Here is a 16911-nt window from a genome sequence, read left to right on the forward strand (position 1 = left end):
TACATAATCTTATTCTTCTCCCCCTCTTCCACCCCCCAGGTAAGTGTAATGACCTATAAATGAAGCTCTTGCTGGCCAATTCATGCTTTTCCTACTTTAATTTCTTTATTCCTGTGAAAACTGGCTTTTGGTTCATGATTTCCTTTAAAGTTGTCTTGATTGGTTGATTTGCTTTGGAAGTGGTTCTGCTGCCAGGTTACAACAGAGGCCAGAGTGTTCTGACTGACAAGACTATTGTCCTTGTTCTTTTTGTCATATAGACACTTGATAAAGTCAGATAAGTTAATTTGTCATACTGAGTTTCTGAAGTTGACTAAGATTTTTGCCAGTAATGAATGAAACGGCTTCCTGTAAGAAGTTGTGCGTTCAAATCCTGGTGTTGACTATATTAAAAACAAGGAGCATAACCAACCACATCAGTGCTATGATTATAATTGGTGTTTTCCATATTAACACCTTGTAGTTTACAAAATATTTTATGCATCATCTCATTTGATTCTATCAGTTTTGTGAGAGAAGTAGTGTGGGTATTATCTCTCCTCATTTTACAAATGAACCTGGAGCCCAGAGAGATATAAGCAACTAGCCCAAAATCCCAGTCAGTGACAAAGCCAGGATCTTGAACACTCTCTGACTCCATACCCATATCATGTTCTTTCCACTCTACCAGCATTCCCTATCTCTAGGCTGTGGAACTATGGGTTGGGAGAGAGGATTCCATGTTATTCTAAAACATCCTTGAATCCCTGTCCTGCATGAATGCATTAATGTTTTTCAGATATATGGACTTTGTCATTATGCATTTTCTTAATGTATACTAATAATATAGGAGTCACTGTGAATCTGTGAAGGGATTTTTTTTGCCTACATTAAAAGCAATTATAGTCAGACTCAAAGGTTGGAAGCTCTTATACACACCACAGCTGCCCAAGGTAAGTCATGCTTGACATATATATTTCACTTTAAAGTTTGCAAAGTGTTTTTTCTTTATAACCCTGGAGAGTTGAAGTGCTTATTATTATTATTCCCCATTTTACACATTAGGAAACTGGAGCTCAGATAAATTAAATGACTTGACAAAATTCATGTAGTAAGTATCAAGGCTGGAATTTGAACTCACATATTCTGACTTAAAGCCTATGCCCTTCCACTATACCATGCCTCTTAGGCCAATTCTATTTGATAATATCAGCAAATTGCAATTTACTAAACAGGATATACTGATGTACTTAGCAATATATATACTCTTAGAAAAAAACTGACTTCACTCATATTTCTGTCTTACCTAACTTAAATATTTTGGCAGAGAAACTGCCATTTCCCTAAACAAAACTATTCTCCCACAGTAGTCTTTTTAGCCATCTTATTGTATGTTCACATGTGGACCCAAAGCAGTTAGGAGCCAATTTTGTAAATATGTATTATGTATCTTGAAACAAGTATGAAATAGCTTTCACATTTGGGGAGCTTTGGATTAGTTTCACTTCATAGCTTCCCAAATGTATTATTTTTAGAATTTGTAGCATTAAAGTTTTATTTCAAGTCTTTTTTTATTTAAACATCATTTTGGCAGTTTGGTAACTTAATGGATAAAGTGCTGGACTTGAAGTCAGGAAGACCCGAATTGAATCTTGCCCAAGACAGCTATTAGTGACTTGGGACATGTCATTTAACCTCACTGTGGAAGTTTCTTCATCTGTAAAATGGGGATAATAATAGTGACAGCTGTTTACAGAGTTGTTAGGATCAAATGAGATAAAAAGTAAGGTTGCAAAACTTTAAAGCTCTTCCTCTTTCCTTTTCTCCCTCTTTCCACATATATGCATGTATGAAGCTGCTTTTATTTTAAACTATATCCCAATCCCCACCCATCAAATCTTTAAAAAACAAACAAGCAAACTTTGGTACAGGGGAAGTTCAGCAAAACCAACATTCAGAACATCACATTTGACAGCATTTTTTTTAAAAAATTTAAATGCTTTATTAACTGCTGATTTACATCATTCGTTTCCGCCAGATTTTGAGTTACAAATTTTCTTCCCGTTTTTCCCCCACCCATCCCCCCAAAACAGCAGTCCCCCAGGATATCCCCACCTCCAATCTGCTCTCTCCCATATTTTCTCCCATATCCGTTTCAACTTTTCCAGTGGATCTCTATGCCTCAGTGCCTGTATATCTTTTTTCTTAATTACATGTAAGATGGTATTAATAATAGTATGTATATATATATATATATACACACACACACATATATATTTGAATATTTGATTTTAAAACTTTCAATTCCAGATTCATTCCCTTCCTTCCTTGTCACCCACCCCCACTGGGGGGACAAGCAGTTCAGTATAGGTTGTACATGTGTGGCTAATGCAAAACAATAACATAGTAGATGTATTGTAAAAGACTGACTATATTTCCCTCCCTCCTATCCCACCTCACACTTGTTCTATTCTCTACTTTGATCCTGTCCCTTTTCAAAAGTGGGTGCTTCCAACTTCCCTCCCCCCAAGGCTGCCCTCCCTTCCATCATCCCCCCTCACATCCCCTTCCCCCCCTATTCTCCTGAAGGGTGAGATCCCCTATTTAGTGTGTATTTCCCTCCCTTCTCAAGTCAGATTCAATAGGAATAAGGTTGACCTATTCCCTTTTGCCTTCCTATTCTTCCCCTCCATTGTAACCATTTTCCCTTGCCTCTTCTGTATGAGATAGTTTGCCCCACTCTGTCTCTCCCCATCTCCTCTCATTATATTCCTCTCACCTCTTAATTTCACCTTTTAAGTATCATCCCTTCCTGTTAAATTGGTCCCGTGCCCTCTATCTATGTATACCTGTAAACATATATACACACATTCACATATGTATTCATATGCCCACATACCCTCATATAAAGACATATATATATATATATATTTCTAATCCCTTCAACTACTGAGAAAAGTTTCATAGGTTACAATTATTGTTTTTCCATGTAGGAATGTTAATAGTTCAACTTTGGCCAGGTGGCTCAGCGAGCAAGAGCACCAGCTCCAGTGCCGGGACGACCCGGATCAAATCCGGGCCCAGACACCCAGCACCACACCCAGAAACAATAACTGGCCATGCAACCCCGAATAAGCCACTCAACCCCGATTGCTTAAAAAAAAAAATAGTTCAACTTTGATAAGTTCCTTATGATTTCTTTTCCCTGTTTACCTTCTCATGCTTCTCTTGCTTCTTGTATCTGAATGTCAAATTTTCTATTCAACTCTGGTTTTTTCAGCAAGAATGCTTGAAAGTCCTGTATTCCACTGAATGACCATATTTTCCCCTGAAACATGATACTCAGTTTTGCTGGGTAGGTGACTCTTGGTTTTAATCCCAGCTCCTTGGACCTCCGGAATTTCATATTCCAAGTCCTTCAATCCCTCAGTGTAGAAGCTGCCAGATCCTGGGTTATCCTGATTGTGTTAACACAATATTCAAATTGTTTCTTCCTGGCTGCTTGTAATATTCTCTCCCTAATCTGGGAATTCCGGAACCTGGCTATAATATTCCTAGGAGTTTTCTTTGGGGGATCTTTTTCAGGAGGTGATCAGTGGATTCTTTCAACCTCTATTTTGCCCTCTGGTTCTAAAACATCAGGGCAGTTTTCTTTGAGAACTTCCTGGAGGATGCTTTCCAGGCTTTTACTTTGGTCATGGCTCTCAGGCAGTCCAATAATTTTTAAATTATCTCTCCTGGATCGATTTTCCAGGTCAGTGGTTTTTCCCATGAGATATTTCACATTGCCTTCTATTCTTTCATTTGTTTGGATCTGTTTAACAGCATCTTGATTTCTCATAAAGTTATTAGCTTCCATTTGCTCCAATCTAATTCTGAAGCAATGATTCTCCTCAGTGAGCTTTTGAGATTCTTTTTCCATTTGGCAAATTCGACTTTTTAAGGCATTCTTCTCCTCATTGCCTTTTTGAGCCTCCTTTGCCATTTGAGTCAGTCTGTTTTTTAAGGTATTATTTTCTTCAGTCACGCTGTTGACTCTCATTTCATAATTTTCTTGCATTGATCTCATTTCTCTTCCCAATTTTTCCTCCACTTCTCTTATCTGCTTCTTAAGGTCCTCTATGGCCTGTAACCAGCTTGTATTTTCCTTTGAAGCTTTTGGTGCAGGAATTCTGACTTCACTGTTTTCCTCCTGTTCCATGCCTTGCTCCTTCTTATCCCCAAAATAGGAGTGTAACGTTGGAATCTTCTGTCTGCTTTGTTTCCTTTGCCTGCTCATTTTGCCACTCAATTACTTGACTTTTGGGCTTTTTGCCACAGTAGGACTCTGCCACCAGACAGGGGAGCTTTCATCCCAAACGCTGGGGTTTTCTCAGCTGCCGGAGGTATTAGATGGGTGCCCTCTCTGAGGTCTCCACACGCTCTGGCAAGCTGGACACACACCCCAGGACCTCCACCCTAGACTGCAATCCAGATCCAAGCAGGCTAAAGCAAGAGCGATGACCCCTCAGACTGGTGCTTGGTCCCCCTACACTCTACAGGCCAGGAGCTGAAGCTGCCACGTGGTGCTGGCAGGCTGTGCTGGCGTCTCAGCGGTTTCTCGCTCCGGGGGTAAAAGCCACGCACTCCCACTTCCTGGGTCCCAAAGTCCAGACTGCACTGGCCTCTCACCTTGTCTTTCACATCTATGTATTGATAAATCTGGAAAAGGCCACAGCTGCTGCTGATCTGGAGTCCCTCTGGCAGGCGGCTGGTCAGGCCCGCCCTGGGGCTAAAGTCTCAGCGTGGGACTGGGCTCGCTCCCAGAGCGCTGCGGGCTGTCCTCAGCGGGAGGTTAGTTTCTCTGTGTCATTTTGTGGGTTCTGCAGCTCCAAAGTTGTTTAGAGTCCCCTTTTTACATGGATTGGGGAGGGTGGAAGCCGGAGCCGTGGGAGGGAAGGTCGTGCTTCCACCACATTTGACAGCATTTCAATGTTCTGTTCTATAGTCTTTCCCTTTCCTGAGGCCAAGTTTGATCATAGCAGTTATATAGCTTTCAGCTTTTATTATTCTGTTTTAATATTGGGGTCATTGTGAATATTGTTTTCATGATTCTGATCACTTTATTTTACATATTTCAGTTCCTCATGGTCTTTCTTATGGAACTATAACTCATAATTTTCATGTACCAAAAACCCCCTCCCCCTTAACAGTAAAGAGATCGACCCAGAGAGGTTTCTACTTGTTCAGGATCACATAGTTAGTAGCAGAGTTGAAAGGAAACTAGGCTTCTGCTTTCCTGTTTGGTATACTTTCCTCTTTGCATTTAGTTTTCAAAGAACTTAACACACTTTATAATAATATATATGAAATTATTGACTCTGAAGTATCCTTGTATAATTACTAAGAAGTCAGATTTCGTGGCAGTTTTAAGGTTGACAAAACCTTTTTACTTGTAACTATACTCTTAAGTTATTAGTAGTCTCAATTTATAGATGAAACAGGTACAGAAAAAGTTAATTATTCTCTATCTGGTTATACTGCTAGTAATTGTCAGAACTAGGACTTGAACTCGAGTCTTTTAATTCCTAGACCAGTGCTCTACCACACCAGGCTACTATTCTAGAAAATAAAAAATATAATAAAAACTATAAATGAGAAAACTGAAGCAAAAATTTGTGACTTTCCATCATACAAAATCATAGTTAATAGCAGAGTTAGAGCACTGAAGTTATCTAAGATAACTAAGTTACCTGACTCTTAAATCCATTGCTTATTCTGATATATTATGCTGCCACTGAGTCAAAATGACAAACCTCAGATGTTTTCATTTTGTTTTTTCTTCTAAAGATAATAAATACAATACATGAAGTGTTAACTTTTGCTAAATGTTAAAGTCTTACAAGCTTTCTGCTAGGCCATATCCTAACTAAAAGCCTAATTAAGTAAGCTTTAAACATTTATTGCTGGTCTAATGCTTGTTGTTTGTAAGAGTTACTAGTGTACAATGTTCAAATTCTTCTCATGGACATAGTTTAGCATTAAAAAGTTTTGTTGAAATTGAAATCCTTTGCTTGTGTGATGAGTAGAATGAGCCCAGTGTCAAGGTCTCTATTAAACCTGCACTTCTTTTGACTTCTGACTTTGTACCTCCTGAGTATCATCCACCTTGGGATAGAGTTTACTGTTTGGCTCTTGGGGAGATTTTTGTTTAACAGAATTGTATATTCTCGAGTACAAGATGATCCTGACACTTGCCCTGGGAATTTTCTTTAATGCTTAATGTAACATCATCCTTCATTCTCACTGCCTATCCTAAATATTTAATTTGGCCAGATGGTTTAAAAAATAAAACCCAAAACATAGATTTCTCAAAGGATTTTCATTTTTTTCTTTATTATTTGTGTTATTTGATTTCTTGGGTAACTAGTTCTGTGTTATTTAAAAAGTGTCATTTAGGAGAAATAGTATGTTATACTTTAAAGAGCTAGTTTTTATAACATTAATATAGAATATAAACTACTATCTCAGTCTGGAAAGGACAGTAGGAAGGGTTTTGCTTTATGACCTAGATAAAAAATTTTGATCTGCCTTGCCAGTTGTCGACTGTTTGTTCTAGAAATCCTCCTCTGCATGAAAAGCTTTTTTTTTTTTAGGGGGGAAGGCAGGGCAGTTGGGGTTAAGTGACTTGCTCAAGGTCACACAGCTAGTAAGTGTGTCAAGTGTTTGAGGCTGGATATGAATTCAGGTCCTCCTTACTCCAGGGCCAGTGCTCTCTTAGCTACACCACCTAGCTGCCCCATGAAAAGCTTTTATTGGCATAAGGGTGCTAATTCAATATGAATCTCTTCATTCTTTCTCCTGGGCATCGTCCCCCAAGATTTTTTCACATTGTATTCTGTTCTTTGATAACCTAGAAATCCTTAATGAAGAGTCAGGGTTATATACCTTAGTTCAATCAACTTCCTAAGTTGTCTTAAAAAGTAAGTTATCTTTTGCTTCATCTTCTCCCTTCCTGTGACTTTAAATAATATACTTGTCATTTATTCTTTGAATTCCTTTAGGGAAAAAGTTTTTTTTTTTCTGACTTAAAAAATACATTGATACAAAGTAATATGATAGAAGCTTATACGTTCAGTTTAGAGAACTGGGAGCATTGTAGATGTATTTCCCATCTACCCACCCACACTCTATGATCTAGTTACACTGTTTCTCATACAAGATACCCCATTTCCCCTCTCTGTACCTTTGCACTGGCTGACCTTTCTGCCTGAAATGGACTTTTTCCTCATCTCTGCCTCATAGAATTCCTGCCTTCCTATAAGACATAGCTTAAGGCACTACCTTTCCTGATCTCCTCAATTGCTGAAACCCTCCTTCTCAAAATACCTTTTGACTACTTTGTATTTTGTGTCTGTGTATGTGTGTTTATGTATGTGTTTGTGTGTTAAGTCCCTTGAGCGTAGGGATTGTTTCATTCTTTGTATTTACATCCACAGTATCTGGTGCATAGTAGTCCCTTAATAAATGCTTGTTGGTTGGTTGGTTGATTATAGGAATTCAAATATGGAGGAAATTACATTTCTTTTTCTGCCATTGATTTTTCCTATGGTACTACTCCTTTTTAACCTTCCAACTCCCCAGTTTCCCCCACACCTTCTTTTCCTCCTAGTTCCCAAATTTTGGCTAAATCATAGAATTTAATGGGAGTGTTTTTGGATATGTAATACTCTTTTGTATTTCAGAATAGGTTCTTTAATTGTGACTGTCCCTTAATATAAGGTCAAAACCCACAGTTTAAGAAATGCTGAAGGGATCACAAATAGAAAAAGTTTAAGAAGCCCTGCCTTAAATTATGCTTTAGAGTCAGAGGTTTTTACTAATTTTTTAAATGTTTGGTTAAGAGCCAGTTTATGTTGTATAGACATGTAGGGACCTACATCAAATCCACTACCAATGATTTCCTATAGGATGATGAATTAAAAGTCATTTGCTAAGATCACTGCACTCATTAGGCAGGGTTGTAGATTTACATTCTACCTGGGCCATTTTATTCCTCTTTGCTCTATGCCACATACTCTGCATTCAGCTACTAGTCAGTTGTCTTTCAAATAGATGCATTTAGTTATCACTGGAATGGAGTATGAAGTAAGAGGTTGTAATGAATGAGTGAGTGAATGAATAAATGAATGAGCACAAACCTGTACTAATGAAATAATTAAAATTGTTTGCCAATCTGCTTGTGAGTTAGTAGAAAAATCCAGTGGAAAAAGTCAGATACGGAGTCAGATCCTGATCCTATCACTTGACTGATTGACCCATAGAGAAATCGCAATATCTCTAAGCCACAGATTCCTTAGTTGTTAGATTAGATGACTTTGAAGGTCCTTTTCAGCTCAAATCTATGATCCTCTGAGACAAAAACTAGAGGAAAAACTGAAACAAATCTAGGTGAAATTTTTTGCTTTTTAAAACTTCAGAAAAATGTAAAAGGTTGAACAGGAAGAGAATGACCTTTACATGATTTTAGCCAATTTTTTTCCTCCCCTGGGCCTTCTTACCTCTAGTCACTATGGCATATCATATCATTAGCTCTTCTCTGCTAATGATCCCTCTACTATCAATTCTCACATTTCTATAAAAGAAATCAAGGAGTAGACGCTTTCTATATTTTGCTGAGATAATAATGGACAGTATTTAAGGGTTAGAAGATAATGCATTAATTATTAGAGTATGAACTTTAAAAATTTTTTTTTTAGAGTATAAACTTTTTGAGTGAAGGAACTGTCCTATTTATTTTTTTAAGACTCATACCTAGCAAACACTGTATGGATATAGTAGGTACTTGGTTTTAGTTAAATTGATAGTAGGATCTAGGAGTTTCAACAAAAGTTGACTTATCCCTTCAACTGAAGCTGTACTTTTTGCCCATATACTTCAGCGGTTTTGGTTTTTATCAGTTCCAAATTCTCTCCCACCACCTCTTTCCCCAAGGCCATATGCTTTGAAGGGAAGATGGACAAAGTGAAGCATAAACTTACTTTCAACCTTCAGACAAATAAAGGAAGCTGTGACAACACATCCCTAGTACTATAGTACCTAGTATCTCTTAAGTGTTTGCATCCTCATTTTTAAAAAAATTAGAATGTAAAACAGGAAGACTTAAGTGATTTGCCCAGGTTCATACAGTAAGAATATGTTAGCACTGTAACTAGGAAACCATACTGCCAAATGAATTCTCTGCTTCTTCCTTTCTTTAAGATCTGATCAAGTCATGGATCTGCGACAGTTTCTCATGTGCCTATCCCTGTGTACAGTCTGTGCCTTGAGCAAGCCCACAGAGAAGAAAGAAAGAGTACACCATGAGCCTCAGCTCAGTGACAAGCCTCATGATGATGCCCAGAATTTTGACTATGACCATGATGCATTCCTGGGTGCAGAAGAGGCAAAGACCTTTGATCAGCTGACACCAGAGGAGAGCAAGGAGCGACTTGGGTAAGGGGTTAGCCCTGAGAGGGGTATCTAAATCATTCTCCTTTTTCTTCTCTAGCTTTTCTCTCCTTTGGATCTGTGAGGGGCAGCTAGGTGATGCAGTGAATAGAGCACTGGCCCTGGAGTCAGGAGGACCTGAGTTCAAATGCAGCCTCAGACACTTAACACAAAAGCTAGCCCTGTGACCTTGGGCAACTCACAACCCCAGTTGCACTCCAAAAAGCAAAAAAAAAACAAACTATAATCTCTGAAGTCCAACATAGAACCAATGTCATGTTTTCCTAAATTTCCTTATGAAATATTTCATACCAATGCATATTGGCAAAACCAAATCATCTTTACATAAAAGTAAAAACCAGCTAAAGGCTTCTCCTTGTACTATCCTATTGTAATACAATGCTATTGCTTTATATTAGGTTTAATACCAGCATGCCGTCACACAATCTGTGACTTGAGGTCGCATTCTTGTGTGAGAAGTAAACTACACTTTGGATTCTTTGCCTTCTGTTAAGACTGCCTTCTCGGGTGGCTAGGTGTCACAGTGAATGGAGCATTGGCCCTAGAGTCAGGAGGACCTGAATTCAAATCTGGCCTCAGACACTTAACACTTAGTAGCAGTTAGCAGTGTCAGCTTGGGCAAGTTACTTAACCCCAGTTACTCTGCCCCCTCCAAAAAAGCAAAAAAAAAAGAGACTGCCTTCTGTTACCTTCCAGCCCTCAGATATTCCAGTTGCTGCTGAAAAGCTCCTGATGGTTACAGATTTATGCCAGTTATAGCTTTCAGTGCCGGGACATAAGACTGACAGAATAAGAGCAGGACCATGGTAATTTTGTTTTTGTTTTTTTGAGAGAGAAGGCAAGGCAATTGGGGCTAAATGACTTGCCCAAGGTCACACAGCTAGGAAATGTCAAGCATCTGAGATCGTATTTGAACTCAGGTCCTCCTGACTCCAGGACCAACTATGGTAATTTTTGGAAGTCTTTTCCATCTGTCATTGTGGTTTTTTAGGGCCTGAACTTTTTCAGTTCCTTGTCCCTTTAGTTAATAGCCATTGAAAATCCAGGTTCCATAGCCTTTGGGAGCATATCCTCTCCTATATACATTAAATTTCAAACTTGAATGAACCATATCTTCTCTAGCAAATGAGTACTCCTTACTGATAAATTTCATGGGTTTTCCAGAGCTGAAAGTTTTACCTGTTACCTTTGGGTGATTAAAACTTTTTCATCTTAATTGAACTAGCCCTCAGATAAAGAGTTTATCATTAATTTTTTCCTGCCAGGTAAGATGTATCAGGGTAGCACCTTAGTAGAGAGGAAGTTATCTAATGAGCACTCTTCTGGATAAATGTGTCAATCTGCAAAGTTATTTCGGTTTCTATTTAAGTATGATAGTTATTTCATTATAATTAAATCACATTTGTTTCAAGAATCTTTTTCCATATGCTAGGATCTTTAAGTGGGGTTTGTCCCTGAAGGTAGGAACAATTATTCTCTTCATCTCAAAACTACATGTCCCCTAAGTTTAGGTCAATGAGGTAGAAAAAATTGTTTTGCGTTGAATGTAAAAGATATGTATTTTAAACTGAACCATGACTTCAAACGAATAAGTTAATTTTTCTAAGATTTAAACCTGTTTTCCTGTGTAACCTTTAGGAAAATACTTGACTCCAGTGGTTTGTTACAGAATTTCCTGTGAGGAATGTGTAAAGATTAACTTCTGTTAGGTATTGAAGACTTCCTCACAAACTTATTCACAAAAAGGGGGATATGTCTTTGAATGATGAGGAAAAAGCAATTTTCAGTTGATCTGTGAACTTAGATAAGAAAAAAGCCCTACATCTTTATTTTCGATGACCTTATAATCTTTATTTTCACTGAAATTTAGTGTTTCCTTCAATTGCTTATAAAACGCTAGTCTGAGAAGGGATCCATAAGCTTCAAACCAGACTGCCAGCAGAGTTCATGGAGCAAAATAAGCTTTAGTTTGAACAAGTGCTACACACAAAAAAGCTGTTAAACAGAATGTTTACTCACAAAAATTTCATGTGCAGTTGCATGCTTACTTTGTATCTTATAAATCTTCTTGGAAAGATGGTAAGTATATATTTTTTTAAATTGTAGTACTGTTAAGGGCCTTGAGATTTGGGTTCTCTTCTCATGAGAATATCTCTGTCTGCAACTTTGGTTACAAAACTGATTTGTTGACTTGAAGATCATCAAACCAGGAGTAACCCTGTTGAGAATACAATATGCTAGAATTCTAAATAGGAAGTTGGAAGGAACCAAAGAGGTCATCTGGTCCAGCCCATCACTTTTCTGGTGTAGAAACTGAAGCCCGAGGAAGACGTAGGATATTAGGGGGGGGGGGGTAAACAAAACCTGAATAAGCCATATACTGTGTGGTCCTCAACTTTCAGCTTTTCGTGAGATCAGAGCTTAACACTCTTGATGCTTATTGTTGCAAATATGTAGTGTCAACTTAAGTGCAAATGTAATACCTCAAACAGCCACTAGATGAAGATGTTACTCTATAAAAAGTCAGCTTTTTTTTGTTATCTCTTGTAATAGCAGCTAATATTTACATAGCACTTAAAGCGTTTCTTTTACAAACCACTTTGCTGATTTTAACCCTGTGAACCTGGTTTTCTTTCCCTGACTTTCTCTTTCTCTATTTTCTGCTCTCCTTTTCTGCCTTAAACAGTCCATAATAGAGAATTGAAGTATATATAGATTTAAATGTTGGTGAATATAGTATTTTTTGTTTCTCTTGTCTAAGTAAACTTAAAAAAAAAATTTGGTAGGGAGGGAATTTCCTTTTTTTTTGTTTTGTTTGTAAATCAGTGTTTTTTAATAGAAAAAAGCCTTCTACCTGAATAAGAACTTACAAAGAGAAACACTTTGGTTTTGCTTGTGCCAGTTGCAATGCAAAGCCTACTAGTCAGTGAAGGAGAATAGTATAATCTTATTTGTCTCTAAATATTTGCATGGTACCTTATCATAACTACGTAAGTAATTTTCCATTGTCTGGTATCCTTATGCTATTACTAACTATGAATTTGTAAAAATAAAGGTTACTAAGATCAAAGTTTAAAACTTTCTTTAAGACTTCCTCATATCCTCATACTTCCAATTTTTAAAAAATAAATTTTAATCTTTTGTTTTTACATCACAATCTTTTCTGCATATGCCACACTCTTCCCTTGTAACAAAGAAAATTGGTCCTATTTTATGAAGAAGCCAGTAAGGATAATCCATCTAGTGATATAAATAGAATTGAGTCTCAAGAAAGAATTCCATCTTTGAAATTCTGATACCCATATTTCAGGAATCTTTCTCCTGTTGTTGTACATTACCTCTTTATTTATTTTGGTAATACTTGTACTGTGGTTATGATAGCCTGACTTTTTCTTAATTGTACTGTGGTGTATGTTGGCAGCCAGTATCTTTCTACACTCAGCAAGCACTCAGCTCTTATAGAAAACATTCAAAACTTAATTAGGGGGACAATACAGCTATAGTTAAGATTTTGGCAACACTTTCATAATACTTTGCCTCAATCAAAATAGCAAGTTACCTGTGTAACAGTTAGTACATGAAAGTGAGAGACATTGTGTTGAAGTTGGTAGAAGTGGTCTCAAAATCAGAAAGACCAGGGTTCCCAGTCCTTCCCCATTACATGTCAGACAGTGTAACCCTGAATATCTCTTAACCTCTCAGCACTCTAGGCAGCTTTCTTAGAACTCTTTATGTTGTGGAGGAGATGTTCACTTTCATTAGTAGAAGGAATTTCCTCACCCAAGAATACTGAATATCATTCAAATCACAAATCCGGTACTCTTTTACTCACTCCCATTCCAATTTGCATGAAGTGAAATTTTATGTAGGTTATATAGATAGCCCCGTTTTGCATAAAGAAATCACCTTTGAGGTTTTGGCTTTCTCAAAGTCCCACAGCTAGTGAGCAGTAGACTTAAACCCAGATCCTTTGACAGCCCCCCCACCCCCACCCCCACATACACATAAACATCTTGGAAGTTCTTTAGCAAGAACCAGTAAGTACACTTGGCTGAAGACTATGGTTTTTGCTTGTTGTCCCCTCTGTAGTAAGGCTGACAGCAGCATGAGGACAGGCAGTGTTTCTAGGGGCCACCATTCTTTCCTGTTATTTTTATAGGATGAATCCTAGGTAAGTAGGAAAGATATCCGGTGTCACTAATGAGAAAGTCTTTCAGATACCAGCCACTGAGCTGTGGCACAAGTCAGCCATATGGCACACCCTGCTGGTGGCTGTGTGTAACTGTTCAGGTGATGGGGATTGTACAGAATGCCTCCTGTAAAACAGGGGCTACCCCTCCTAGCTTAACATGCTCACATTGAAGGTTGTGTGTCCTTACTAAGTAGACTACATACGTATAAGGCACATTTTATTTCTAATGGAAATTGTCTTTCTCTACAACTACACATAAAACTCAAATTTAACAGCTTGCTCTGTAGTCAACTTGATCCCCTTATAGTAAGTGCCCTTTTCACTGCCTAGACTAAACTGCAGCAATAATGATATTTCCCTCCTGGTTTGTCTTGCACCTGAACTTTGTGGATGATATATTATTCCAGAACAGTGTTTTTGTTTTGTTTTGGGGAGGAGAGGGGTGTGAGTTTCAGAATTTTGTCTATTTCTCCAACATTTTCTCTCCCCCCAAAATAAATATGCTTTAAATCTTAAAGTATTGTGGATTATAAAAAGAATGTTAGTGGTTGTGCTTTACCAAGCACTGGGAATTTTCCTCTAAAATAAGTAAATAAGTGTTGAGACTATAGTGTTACATACACAAAGTCTGGAGAACTTAGAAGAAATCATACTTGTACTCTTATAAGTCTGATCATGGCCTATGGCCCACCACTCACACTGGGCCATTCATGTGGATGCCAGTGCCGGCTAGAAGAGGGAGATAATAACTTTTCTTGGTAAATCACCCCAAGAGCCGTAGTGGTCTATTAGGCCTACTACAACATTGGGCTGTTTTGCTCGTGTTGTTCTACTTTGGAGACAATTAGTTTACTTCTGTTGCTGTAGTTTGGGACATCACATGTGGTCACAACATTCAGCACTGCCAAATCTAGAACCTTGTATCCTTTAACTTCTTGCTGGATTTTTCTAAATTTTCTACAGAAAGATTGTAAGTAAAATAGATGGCGACAAGGACGGGTTTGTCACTGTGGATGAGCTCAAAGACTGGATTAAATTTGCACAGAAGCGCTGGATTTACGAGGATGTAGAGCGACAGTGGAAGGGGCATGACCTCAATGAGGACGGCCTCGTTTCTTGGGAGGAATATAAAAATGCCACCTACGGCTACATATTAGGTAGGTCTTGTCTGGGCGAAAGTCTTGTGGAGCCGGCACCTTGAAACGTAACTGTTTTGTCTTGTAGAATGATTGTAGATAAAATAGACGTGGATAAAGATGGGTTTGTGACCGAGGGGGAGCTGAAATCCTGGCTTAAGCACACCCAGAAGAAATACATGTCTGACAATGTTGAACGCCAATGGCAGGAGTTTGACATGAACCAAGACGGCTTAATCTCCTGGGATGAGTACAGAAACGTGACCTATGGCACTTACCTGGGTAAGGGGCAAGATGTCAGCCTAACAGAAGCTGACATGGTCTTGAATCAAAGAAATAAAAGGGTCGCAAAATAAGGGAAAGGGTAAAAAACTTTTATTGTGCCTTTAATAGCTTCAGTTCAAAAACTGAACTGATTTCCCTAAATCTTAATAATTTTAAGCATGTGTGATTGTTTTGCTGTTGTGATTTTGCCTGTTATTCCAGGTTCAACATTTCTTCTGCAAGTATATTTTTCCCTGATCTCTTTTCCTTCTCTTATGTCCTTTACAAAGGTTTTTATTTGCAGTAGACCTCACCAACAGTTGTGGCTCAAAACATAAAGCTACAGCTCTTCATGCAATTTGATTAATGACATTCACATCACATAACAAATTCACATCCATTATGTTTTTAATAATTAGTGAGAATAAAAGAAAAAAATACTTAAGTACTTTTTTTATATAAGAGGTTCTATGCAAGGTACCAGAGGAAATAATCAGGATTAATAGGTACAAAATGAGTGGGATAGGGCCATTTTATTTCCCTGACAAATTTTAACTGCTATAGATTATTTTCTATCAAATCTTTCTGAAGAAGGTTGATCCTTCCTCTTAAGTTCTCAAGCTCATGAATTTACTTGACTGCTTTGCAAGTGTGCTTACAAAGCAATGGTACTTTTGATTGCTTTCTATTAGCATGGTGGGTAGCCTTAACGTTGTCTACCACCTTTTAGCAGTTTATACTTTTTGGCTTGCTTACTGCTAAACACTGGGTAACTGTTATAAGAATTTTATTCAGAAGGGTTGTGAGTGGTAAGAATGCCCCCTTGCTTTGGTAATGTTAACTGCCAATATGATACAAGTAGTCATTCTTTCCTACACCTTTAGCCTATAAATTAGGCAAGCTTCTTTTTTTAAAGTGGTCTTTTTAACACAAACATATTAACAGCTGATGCCTGTGTAATGATCTTTTCCTGCTAGAGAACCAACTGTTTGTGTTAATTGTAGGACTGGATGCAGTTCTTGTAAAGAGGCTTTAATGTCTGTGACCAGCTTGTTCTCATTCCTAAGTCTAAAGTGGAAATCTCTCAAATGCTTGGCATATAGCCAAGAACTGCACAGATCCCTTCACCTAATTTAAGAACATGTGTATTCAAAAGTCAGGGCAGATGGGGAGAGATCAAGTATGGCTTGCTTGGCTAGATAACTGGCATGCAGACATCTTCCTGATTTATCTGGTATTAAGAACAAATATTAAGCAGAGACTAGGCTGTTGGTGATCTAAGCAAAATGGCATGATAATAAATTGTGGTTCAGTCTGAGGTGCACTCTCACCTTTTTTCACTGAGTGTGTGTGTGTGTGTTTGTGCGTGCGTGGGCCCTTTGAGAGCTCTGTAGCCCCACAGAGAAGATGATTCAACATAAAGGGTATTTGTATTTCTATGGACAGACTACACAGTTCTGAAGCACTGGCTAGGAATAACAATGTCTTTATAAGGCATCCCTTCCTGGAGTGTGGAAGGTATGGCTCTCAAGGGATTAGGAGTCTTTTTTTTTTTCACTTTTTTTTTTTTTTTTGCCTTGTGTACATTTTTTTTTTCATTCTTGTCTAACAGTTGATTTAGAAGTACATAAGAATGTCCTTTAATTGAAGTTTGCCATAATGAAACAAACTTCTTCATTAAGGGAGAGAGAAAACTTTTGTCCCTGCTACAAACAAAATAAATTGACAGTATTGAAATCTACTCTACTTAGAGCAAGAGATTCAGGTCCTGCCCATGGTGTTGTATACATCAACTAGGACAAATAAATCTCTGCCTAGGTAAGATAAGGAGTAATAATAGCTGTCTAAATA

At 38.0% G+C, this 16911-nt stretch overlaps 1 protein-coding gene across 3 annotated transcripts in view; it reads left to right on the top strand.

Annotated features, from left to right (window-relative positions):
* Nucleotides 1-16911, top strand: part of CALU (calumenin) — a 229850-nt gene that overhangs the window by 202308 nt on the left and 10631 nt on the right. For 2 of the 3 annotated variants that reach the window (XM_069087174.1, XM_069087173.1), the window contains 2 exons: nucleotides 9220-9453; nucleotides 14624-14817. In XM_069087174.1, the coding sequence (XP_068943275.1) occupies nucleotides 9233-9453; nucleotides 14624-14817 (415 nt within the window). In that variant the 5' untranslated portion in view covers nucleotides 9220-9232. Of the gene's footprint in view, nucleotides 1-9219; nucleotides 9454-14623; nucleotides 14818-14884; nucleotides 15079-16911 lie in introns of all 3 variants that reach the window. The other variant, XM_069087175.1, reaches the window with a different exon arrangement.

This window comes from Petaurus breviceps, unplaced genomic scaffold, assembly GCF_028583685.1.
Source record: "Petaurus breviceps papuanus isolate PSGF00001 unplaced genomic scaffold, PetGlider_PUasm1.0 181, whole genome shotgun sequence".
In the NCBI taxonomy this organism is placed as follows: Eukaryota; Metazoa; Chordata; class Mammalia; order Diprotodontia; family Petauridae; genus Petaurus; species Petaurus breviceps.